At 45.9% G+C, this 11,896-nt stretch overlaps 1 protein-coding gene across 1 annotated transcript; it reads left to right on the forward strand.

Moving 5' to 3' along the window:
- Positions 1 to 890: 890 nt before the first annotated feature.
- On the forward strand, positions 891 to 9,613 carry LOC135896905 (uncharacterized). Its single transcript, XM_070521999.1, has 4 exons — positions 891 to 976; positions 2,963 to 3,180; positions 5,463 to 5,748; positions 9,339 to 9,613. Exons 1-4 carry the CDS (start codon positions 891 to 893, stop codon positions 9,508 to 9,510), a joined length of 762 nt encoding a protein of 253 aa, XP_070378100.1. The 3' UTR covers positions 9,511 to 9,613.
- Positions 9,614 to 11,896: the final 2,283 nt, after the last annotated feature.

Consider the following 11,896-nt stretch of genomic DNA (forward strand, 5'->3'; position numbering starts at 1 on the left):
ATATGGCCAAGAAGGCCGAACGCGTGCAACGTCCCGGTAATCGTCTTCTTTGTTAGTCCATAGAGGTGACTCATAACACCTAACCTTCCCGCGCTCGGAGCGCCTTCTCGGCGCAGTCTAATTACACAAGGAGGAGGCGGTGGAAAAGTACGGTGTCAAACGGGGATATGTGCATGTCACGAGATGACATGGTAGATGGTGAAGAACTGGCCAATGACCCAATCTCATAGTTAAGGTTAAGTTGCCGTAAAACTTTGCAACCTCCTGTGTAACGCGCAAGGCTTTTCAGAAAGACCTACGCGACGAGATGGAGTCCAAAGAAGTACACGAGATCCCCGAAAAAAGCAGAGGTGTTGGCGTGCGGTCATAACGGTGCTTTCGAAAAAACGTCAAGGGCACTTAGGCATCCCTATATGGACGAATGGGAAAGCATTGCGGCGTCTTCCCGTTGACGACTCGTTTTACGAAACGTAATGGCATTGTTTTCGCGTTGCTTTGTATCATTTCTCACATCACGTGCCTCGGCCTCCTTCGCGCAATTTCGTGGACGTCCGAAGGAGCTAGGCGCAGCTACTGACTCAAAGGTAGAAGTCCAAGGTTCATCCTTCGGAACACACGACAGAACTCACAGAAATCACCACACCGACTGGCAGTAAGTGGGCCAGTGCCGTCAGCGCCTTCTCAGCGGAAGGCGAGGTACGGTAACGGAGCATGGCGAGTGCCATAGGAGCCAGTTGTGGAAGGCGAAGACGTACGCGCGAGCAGTGACACGATCGTGTATCTGCGACCAAGTGACTTTTTGTACCATGTCGAACGACGCCGCCGGTTTTCTCCCTTCACGAGCCGTACAATGCTTTTGCATTAATAAATGCAAGTCGGAGAGTCGCTCAATGAGCGATCTGACCAGCTGGGCTGATCAGCTGGGCTCAAGCGTCAGCATCGCGGGCGTACTTTGTGCTATGTTGTACAACAGCAGGTAAGTAGCGTATCGAAATGAAAGGCTGGGGGAGCCAAACGAGAAGTAAAACGGCAAAAAAAATTTATAAAAACTGGCGCTGTCGTGATGGGTTGAGTTGTACCCGAACTGGACGTATGGCGAAGTGCTGTTCCAGTCATTATGATGGTCAGAAATGTACATCGCCCTCGGTGAGCCCATTGGTTTGCGGGTGGTATTGCACAATCCAAAAGGCACAAACATGAACTGGTATCTGAACTTGTTGAAAGAGTGGCGTCCTGTTGATATTGAAATGTGACGGAGTCATAAAACGGGCAATCCAATGTTCAAGTTTTAATGACTTAATGACTTAATGCCACAGGGTGCAACAAAGTACAACTGGAAGATAGAAAAACGTCGAAAAATTTATTCTAGCGTTTTTTACGTATCAAAAATTTCGGCACTTCAAAAGTCTATAACAGGCTCTGGCCAGATACCTGGGAATATTATTACTACAGTGAAAGCTCGTTAATTCGAACTTCAATAATTCGAATTTATGGCTAATTCGAACTGTACGATTTGGTCCGACCAAGCTCCACAGAAGTGTATGTATAAAAAAGTCCGTTAATTCGAACGCGAGAAGGTTCCCTCACGGATAATTCGAACTACGCTCGCCTGGCACACGGCCAGAGAAACGCGCCTACTGCCTACACACAAGGCTGTATTGCCTCCGAAACGGAGAGAACGACGCGCGAAGGCAAAATCGAAAAAAAAATCTAAACGACGCGGGGTCAGCCAGAAGGCAGCGGCAGCTGCCGCCTCTCCGTTCTAACCCGCCGTGGTTGCTCAGTGGCTATGGTGTTGGGCTGCTGAGCACGAGGTCGCGGGATCGAATCCCGGCCACGGCGGCCGCATTTCGATGGGGGCGAAATGCGAAAACACCCGTGTGCTTAGATTTAGGTGCACGTTAAAGAACCCCAGGTGGTCAAAATTTCCGGAGTCCTCCACTACGGCGTGCCTCATAATCAGAAAGTGGTTTTGGCACGTAAAACCCCAAATATTATTATATTATTATTATCTCCGTTCTACGTAACCTCCGAGACTTCGTGCCCGTTGCGAATCTCGGAGGCTTTGCAAATCTTGTACAGGTGCTAATGTTGTGCGGAGATGGCACGGGAAGCGCCATCGTAACACAGCGAATCAAGTACATCGCAGCTGCGCTTGCAATCAAGAACCAACGAATCAGGGCCTTCGCCACCTTCACATGTTCAGCGTCTTTGTCTCGGCAGTCTTCATCGGTTGTGCACGTCTGTTTTCAGCTTAGGAGGTATCGGCCATCGCGATTCATTGTGATGGTGTTAAGCCTCGGCTAACGTTCGTTTCGGTGGACATCGGTAGTGTGGCATAGTCGGACCCAGAGCTTCGACTTCAAGATGGCGTGTGCCCGCGGCACACGCCATCTTTTTCTGACACGCCAAATTTCTGACATGCCCTACTGCTTCGAAATCGCAGTGTACTGTTGCTCTCCTTCACTTTCGTTAGTTCGAACTTTCGTTAATTCGAACTGAAGCGGCTTCCCCTTGCGGTTCGAATTAATGAGCTTTTACTGTATAAGGCTTAACGTCATCTAAGTATAACTCCGAAAGAAGACAGCTGTTCGCAGGAACAAGGAAGCTTGATTTGAAAAACGGTGACCGAACAAGGAATATAATTTGCTGGTTCGACACTCCTCTCGACATCTATTGCTCGAGCACTGTTATTAAACATAAACCCCAGGTAATTTACAGTGCTTATGCCCTGATGTGCCTTTCAATATTCTCTAATGGGAATGGAACCTCCATGTGTAGCTTACGAGAGGAATTAAAAACTATGTATTGCGTGTTTCCCGCTCGGCTATTTTAACGCCTAATCGCTTGCCACTTACCCTGATTGCCCCTATTTCAGTACTAGAGTTCGCATTACAAATAGTACGCTCTCACTTGTGATCAGGACATCTGTTATTGTTTGTTAAAATTCATGCCCGTGAAGTATCCGCAAACATAGTGGTGCATATTTCACAGCCAGCACTGCCTGCTGCCGATGCGCGTGCGGAGAACGGCGAGTAAGGCCGACTACTTCCATCGGAACGGACACAGAGACGGACAAGGCGGAGGTAAAGCGCCAGGACTCGCGTATCTGCATTTGCGGTGCTGGCCCAGTGGAGCACCAGGCGGCGGCTCCTGCTGTATTTTCAGAGCCGCCTGTCGGTACGTAACGGGCAACTCACCTTATCCTTCCACTGAACCAATGAAGGGCCACTCGTAGCTGCAAATATAATAGGGGACCGAGGTAATATGGATGTATCGCGCAATTTTGAGAGGGGACAAACAACCAGTGCGAAAACTGCGAAAGCGTGAAGCAAGTCTCATTTGACATCAAAAAATTTTATTTCTACTTTGTATCCTAGCTTCCTCAACCTTCCTCAACAGGCTAACAAGGTTTCTTACGGGAAAACGCGAGAAATGGTTACTATTCGTTTTTATGCTGAGCTAGTTCTTTCACCACGATAGCTACTCACGACGAACCGGAGAACCAGAAAGGGAAAAACAAGGGACAAGCGATGTCCGGCAAATCGAGCGTATTGGAAGGAGAAAGTGACATGTGCAGAGTGAACAACAAAAACGTGTCCCCCTGGCCGCCCCCCCCCCCCCCCCTAAAAGACAGGAAAGTAAAAAGAAAAGCCAGAGTGACGCATTATAGTGCAGGTCAGTTAAATAGAAGATTGCGCAGACAACTTACTTCCCTTGTCGATTCTGGTGTGTTACTCCTTCCTATTTGTACTGTGGTGGCGCCGATGTGCCGACTTTCCAGCGAAGACGAAGTGCGCCAAGACAGCGTGAGCGGAGCAAGTGGGTGAGTAGAGAAATCAAAGTAGCTGGTTTTCGTATCTCAACGTGGTAACATCTTTTTCCTTCACCGCCAGAGTGCTATTGCTTTTCTGTCTTTCATCACAGCGCTATATCTTTTCTGTCTTTTGTGTACTAGTCCCGCACACCATCGCGTGCCGTTTTCTCGTGCATTTGTGGCTCAGCGCGCAAGAGGAAAAGCGAATCAAATGGAAGAGAACTAGAAAGAAGGTTGGGCGAGTCCGCAAGGACATATACAGGGGACGGGATGGTGATAAAGGAAGAGAAGCAGAAAATTAGAAACAAAAATCGTACGAACGCTGCTTTCCGAGCGAGACGTTTGCTGCGACAAAACTGTGGCGTGTAAGAGTGGGCTCCAATGTGCCTCGGCAATTTCTCATCTTCCCACTTTCTTCACCACACTGGTAAATCTGGTCACTGGGATCACCGCCTTTGTTGGCAAATACAAAGAAAGCCTATATGTCTCGAAAATGTAGAAGTTAAATCAGTCGCTACCAATTGACACGTGTATACTGCAATGGCCGCGCCTCACTTTACCTAGTTTTCGGGATACCTTAACTTTAATGACCTAATTCTACCGTAGAGCTCGGAAATATTTGCCCACGACTTCGCAACCCAGTTGTTTCCTGTAGTGCAAAGGCATCACTACAATTCCGCTGGTGCTCTTGGCCCTAAAAACGTCGAAAAATGGCACAAAATAATCGAAGCGTGGCATAGTCCTTGAACGGTGATTTACCTATTTTAAAGTGTAATGTTCACGCTGAAAATATCCAACATAGCATGTATGTTAAGGCTAAGCCATATGCTTAAAAAGTCCGATTTAGGCATGGGAAGCATAACGAGTATCCTATAGTAGGGTTTATAATATGCTGAAGCGAGTGTACTTATTATAGTTGAAAAAACCTATTACTAAATATGTATTACTATGTTAAGTAAGTTTGAAGCCAAAGAAGATTTGATTTATTTATTTTGTACACATGTACGCTTCGTGGCCAGAGAAATAGGTGAAAAAATCGTTCAAAATTTCTTTATATAGAACTGTATTTGGACATTAGTCGGTAAAATGGGAATGGGTGACAAGCCACAAGGCACGGCGTCACAAAGGCACCACCACAGTCAAATCACATCGCGGTCCACTGCCAAAGAGAACGCAGTAGTATAGAGCACTCGTTCGTGTTCCAGTGTTGTCCGTCTGGCAAGTGAACAATCGGCCACCTTTGCAGCAGATTACTTGCAGTTGGGGACGCTGGCAGGTTTCTGCGCACCTGTGAGTTGCACTGGTAACGTTCCAGCTTAAAGTTAAGGCTAGCGCACCAGCAAAGTAAAAGATCAGCACGCTAGATTTCCTTTTAACAGCAGTCCGCACTGTGATCGAGGGTGACAGTGTCGGCTTGTTGTTCAGACATATTTAAATGTGTTATGTCCATGGCATATTTCATTTCTGGTGTCCATACATATTTTTACCCTGACGAAGGCCGTGCCAAGGCCGGTGCCTAATCAAGTGTGTATGCTTTTTTTTCGCGTGTTTCTTCTTTTTGAACTCTCGTTGTGGAATCACGGCATTCTGCTGCACTTGATTCGAATTCAATACACGCTGTAGCATTCATCGCCGCTCTTTGCAGTGAGGACCCGTGCCCAGGAGAAGCAGCGCGCCGTGATCGAGCCACTGGTGGCGCGAGCGAAGAGCCGAGACAGCACCCGCGCGGCCTTTCATAAGGTTGCGAAGGCATGTAGCCCACCACATAAGCCAGAGCTCACGCGGTGCTGCAACAAAGACCGGCTGCTGACCTGGACGATTGGCGTGGGTCTCATGGTGGGCAGCCTCCTCATCGCCCTGCTTCTGCTGGTGGTGGTTGTGTATGGAGGAGATAGGAACGCCGCCAGTGCAGTGACTGCGGCGCAGCCGAAGTGAGTCTGTACTGCACTCGATGGCAAATGCTTTTAGGGGGAGGGTCATTGAAGCGAAAGCTACAAGGACGTAACTTCTGCACGTGTGTTTACTCTGACAAGCCCGGCAGAACATACCGTATTCGGTTTCTTGGAGCCCACGATGAGTCAGTGTGGCTTCCGTGTGCGACGGTGTCGCATTTGCCGAAACGCGAAGGAGAAAAGCGGCAAAATTAGTCAAATTTAACAGCTACTGGCGTATATACATGGTGTTTCATTTTAACGTTAAGTGAATTTTTTTAATTTCCTGTGGAATTTAGCACAAATGTATCGTTGAGCTGGAGTACTCAATCGAATAACTATATAGGCTCAAGTTACATGGATCACACGGTATTTTACTTACACTGCGATCAACAAAGCAGTTAGCATCCTTACTCATAATGTACAATGTGATTTGAAGGCCTTCATTCCCTGCAAAGAATTTCGTCCTGCTCGCTATACTACGGGGTTTTCTAAGGAATTACGGGGTCTACTCCGTAAAAAGCTAAAGGACCATAGGAAGGTAAAGAAATCATAATCATCGGAGTGGTACGAAAAATTTAGTGTCTTGCGAAGCCAGGTGAAATGCGTAATGCGTAGGACAGCGATGCATACGTCAAGCCTTTCGAAGAGCGCATAACATGCCATCCAAAACGTTTCTGGTCCTATGTAAAATATTACAGTTCTGAGCGGGCTGAAATTAATGTCATAAATGATCCATCTTGAGGCATTCTTAGAAACTGAGATAATATCATCAATGCATTCGCAGAACATTTTTCCTGTTTTCCTAAATACAGCGCATGCTCCTACCTCTGGTGACTGTATGGATAGTCTCAGTGACCGCTTCAACATTTCAAGTTTTACAGAACGCGATATCGCTGCGGCCATGAATAAGTTGAAACCAAAGCATTCTCTCGCTTACGACCGCATACCAAATTATGTTATCAAAGGCTGTTCTTCTATTTTTGTTCCTCTCCTTATAAACATCATTAATCTTGCTTTGCGTACAAGTGTCTTTCTTTTTTGTTGGAATAAGGCAATAGTTGCGCCAGTTCATAAATGTGGCAGCATGAGTGACATCAAAAATTGTCGCCCCATGTCACTCCTGTGTCTGTTTGCAAAAGTGTTTGAAATAGCTGTGTTTACACATCTGTCGTTTTTCTTTAAGGATACGATTAGTGTATACCAACACGGCTTTGTTCATGGTAGATCTGCGGAAACAAACCTTGTTTCTATTCTTGGTGCAGCAGGACCCGCTGTTGCTAACCGAAGACAATTAGGCACTGTATACTTCGACTTGTCACGAGCATTCGATGTTGTGCCTCATTACCTTCTCTCTCCATAAAATCTTGAGTTACGGCATTAGTACTAGGGTATGCACGCTTATTAAAGACTACCTGTCAACTCGGTTAAATTATGTTCGCGTTGGTGCTCAGTACTCTTTACCTTATGAATCAACTTCCGGTGTTACGCAAGGGTCGATGTTAGGTCCATTGTTTTTCAATATCTTTGTTAACACCATTGAAGAATGTTCGCTTTATTCACGTATCTTGTTATGCGCTGATGTTATTAAACTTTACCGTGAAATAGAATCAGAGCAGGATTGTGAATTATTACAGGAAGATGTTAATTCTGTTGCACAGTGGTGTGCTTCTAACTTTTTGCGCATTAATCCACCTAAGAGATTTGTTTTTTCCTTGAATCGCAGCATGTGCCCTTTAATACACGAACACTAGATTGACAACATTTCTTTGAAAAGAGCGAGTTGTACGCGGACTTAGGAATATTGGTTGACTCCCCACTAACCTTCGAAGAACATGTTTCAAGCATTCTTAATGTATCCTACAGGAAGTTAGGCCTCATCAAGGATGACTAAAAGTTTACAAATGTGAACTGCGTTATTCTATTGTATTCTTATGTTGTCCGCTCGAAGTTAGAGTTTAGCTCTGTTGTATGGGTGTAAAAATTTGACAAATCTTGCAAAAATTGAATGTGTTCAGCGACGTTTCAATCGTATCCCTTACGGTCGATTGCCCGGACGCCATGTACTTGATGCCTATGAGGGAGTACTGTGCATGTTTATTATTAGACACCTAGAAATAAGGCGGAAATACCGTGATTACTTATTTTTGCATAAACTAATCCACAACCACTTCTCCTGTCTGCAGCTACTGTCAGCTGTAACGTTCTGCGTTCCTCGTCCTAACCTGCACAATCCTAGCATTTTCTACGTGTATTGCTCCTGCACCTCTAACGCTGTAACAGGTCTTGTAACACAACAAAATAACTTGCGTGACGATTTCGATATATTCAGTTCTCCTTTTTGCCTGTTATCTGACTTCTGTCTCTAACGGTTTCAGTTTTTTGTTGCAAAATCGAGAAACAGACATAGACAAAGCGACAGGAAGGGGGCTGCCACCTTCCTGTCGCTTTGTCTACGTCTGCTTCTCGATTTTTCTACTTTCAAGTTTGCTGGCATTCTCCTAGTATGCGGAATAAGTAGCGCTGTTTACTTTGGAAGGCGTTCAAATTGTTATCTGTAGATGCATTGAATGGCTACCACGTTTATTTATTTTTTTATTTATTGTTTACCTATTTATTTATTTAAGATTTTCTTACAGGCCTGGTATGATGCATTTGGTAAGGGGGGCGTCACAGATTGACTAAAAAAGTATATTTAATGGGCATACAACAAAACATAATATTTATTCATTTCCTCAAAGGTCTCTGTTGAGACATTACATGAGGGACATCATCTTAACATACATACATCTTAATAAACGTTATAAAAATGTATACACAACACAAAAAAAACGCGAGAAAGAGAAAGAAATACTGCTTACTGCAAGAGAAAACATGTTAGACAGGACCAGACTAACCTATGTTCCGCACTCTTAGAAAGCAGATATATGGGGACAAAAAAGAAAAGGTAATGAATCAAAGAAAATAGCATTGAACTATGGCGGCTGCAAGAGACAAATGTCAACGCCTTTTTATGCTTGGGGCGCACTATTAGAATATCGCAGTACAATATTGGAAGCAATGACTCAGAAAAAAAAAATTTTGAAGTGCCTGCAATTTCTTCTTCCGTGTCTAGAGTTATACGGCATTCGGACGAGCTCAAGGCATTTTACACGCATTCCCAAGGCTCACGTTGCAAGTAGAAAAGATATAGTAAAAGTTTTAGCAGTGCACAACGACCATACAATAATACGCGAGCAGACGAGCATGAATGCCTGTTCACAATACAAGCAGTTTTACTTGTAATCACAATTTTGCGGTTTTAAAATGACGCGCAAAAGTGATTAGGCCATCGAATTTTACATAAGTAGTTCGTGTATTTCGCTTCCGCTGGAGCCGATAAAAATTGACACAAATAGTCGCATTTCTTGACGGATGAGAAAGGCCTCCCTTAGCGGATCGCAAAGGACTCCCTTCGACATTCAAAGAGTGAATATTTCCTGGCCGTACAATTCTTTCTTGATGTCACGAATTGCTGTGCATAAATCAAGAAATTTTACTTGTTTTCGCACGTAATACCAACTATTCGAGCTGTTACATTTTCTTTGCAGGAAAATCGCGCCCACAATAGAAAGTAACTGGCAACCTCCGTTGCGGAAAGCCCACGCACAAGCTCACCCCTCGGCAAACACCGGAATGAAGCCGAAGGACTTTGGTTGGGACGAGGAAAACCGCACGGACTCGGACCGCTCACCGTTTTCAACAACGGGCGAGCGCGTCTAGTCAAAACTCTACCGATTTGAATAATACTTGTACCTATTTCGAAGTATCTGCAATTATGCTGTAGCATCGCTAGCATGAAATAAATTGTTATTCTTACACTCTATCTACAACTGGTCCCTCTGCAGCAGCGCTGATCATCATCATCATCATCATCATCATCATCATCATCACCACCACCACCACCGCCACCAGCCCATTTCATGTCTGCTGCAGGACGAAGGCCTCTGCCTGCGATCTCCAGTCACCCCTGTCCTGCGCCAACCGATTCCAACTAGCGCACGCGAATTTCATAATTTCATCACCGCATCCAGTGTTCTGCCGTCCTGGCTTGCGCTTCCCTTATCTTCGTACCCATTCAGTAACCCTGATATTCCAGCGGTTATCTAACCTGCGCATTACATGACCTGCCCAGCTCCATTTTTTTTTCTCTTAATGTCAATTAGAATGTCGGCTATGCCCGTTTGCTCTAAGATCCAAACCGCTCTCGTTCTGTCTCTTAACGTGATGCCTAGCGTTATGCTGAACATAATGTGCAGGAACATGAATGAAACCTGCGGCCTCAATTTACAATCACACTCGGTGTAAGCTGTAGAAAGCGCGACTGTTTTGACACGTGCTTTCGCGGTGCAGCTTATGCTGAGCACGATAGCACTTCTACACTAGCTGCAAGAATGTGCGCGGAAAATCGCTCCCGACAAAAACGCGCCAGCATTGACATGTTCATGCAAGCGGGCATCTTTGCCACCGCGGCGAGCATGTGATATGCTATAGCTCTCAGCTGGAATCTCTGCGGATGCGACCCGCAATGTTGAGGGATTAGGGTATATTTTCTTGAGTGGTTGCACCCACGTGACTGAATTGGTTAGGCCCCCATTGGTCTCACCGATTGGGGGTGAGCGGGAAGCCGCAGAACCATTCCTATGCAACTTACTCCACGTCAGAAAACGCTTGCCGCTGGCCTGTTTACGCGGCGGGCTTTCTGCTGGCATGCCGCGCGCGTTTTTTTCCTCTAGCGTGGACGTACGTTTAGAAATCCTGGACATTAGGAGCGTTGACCCTATTCACGCACCGCTTAGTGGCGACGGCGGGGCGGCGAAACCATGTTTCTTACGACACTAACCAGAAGGTGCATTTCTGAGTTGTATTCTCAGCAACGTTGTCGCCGTATGCGCATGTGCACTGGAAGCATTGTGCCTTCAATATGTTTAGCGCAAAAAAATGTTTTGTTTTTAGGTGCCGATCCTCGCGATCGGCGCAGTGGAGTCTGAGAAAGCGGGACTGGAGCATAAGGATAGACAGATTCTCTCCTTTGACGGCGAGGTATTCCGCCGATCATGCGAAGGTCTCAGAGGCTACGTAAAAGAAATCAGAAAGGTGCGGGTAAGTGGCGGGAGTAGCTATGACCCTCCTGTGACACCGTACATCAGTTTCATTGCGTGAGACGCATACTTGATGAGGGGGGGGGGAGCAGAGTCAACTGTACAGGAGCCTCAAATGTTCAAGAATGGAGAGCTATATTGGAAAAGAGGGAGCATGCTGGGTAGACCCAAATGTGGCAAGACCACATGAGACAATTCACCTGCAACGGTTCGTCACGGGGGCAGAAATCAAGGAAGCACTTCGAAAGGAGAACTCGGCTCTGGCCCAGATGGCTATACAGCCAAGTGATTGGAAACTGTCCCTATGGCTGTGCTAAATGTATCGCTTAACTTACTCATGTTGCAGAAGTGTCTACCAATCTTTTTTAGTCAATCTCGCACAATCTTTGTACCCAAGAAACCCGAAGCATCAACTCCGTCACACCACCGGCCTATTACCATACCTCATGTATTGGTCCACCTGCTGCATAAAATCTATTTCAAACGACTTATATCCGAACTCAAACTCGATGAAAGGCAAAGGGCCTTCATCCTAGTCAACGGTTGTGCTGAAGATATCAGGCTTCTGGCTACTATTATCGACGAGGCAAGACATTCACATGTTCCGCTCGCCATGGAATCTGTCGATATTGGTAAGGCATTTGATAACGCAGTACATCCTGCGATCCTTCGTGGATTAAGGCGGAAGGTGTGAGGGAGGATTTCATACGAGACGTACAGGACTTCTATGTGACTTCCTCTACAACTCTTACTTACGGCGACAGTTAATTATTAGTCCTTCCAGTTGCTGGGGTGCAACAGGGGGATCCCCTTTCGCCACTCTTCTTCAACCTTGTGATCGGCGAGTTTCTCGATGAACTGAATCCTGAACTCTCCTTTCGGTGCCAGGGATTGCAGATCTCAGCTATAGCCTTTGCCGATGACCTGATCGTAGCTGCTAGTACACAGTATGGACTCAATGAGCACATACGGAAGCTTGAAAACTCTTTTTCGAAGAGGGGCTTTAA

Source organism: Dermacentor albipictus, chromosome 7 (assembly GCF_038994185.2).
Source record: "Dermacentor albipictus isolate Rhodes 1998 colony chromosome 7, USDA_Dalb.pri_finalv2, whole genome shotgun sequence".
Classification (NCBI taxonomy): Eukaryota; Metazoa; Arthropoda; class Arachnida; order Ixodida; family Ixodidae; genus Dermacentor; species Dermacentor albipictus.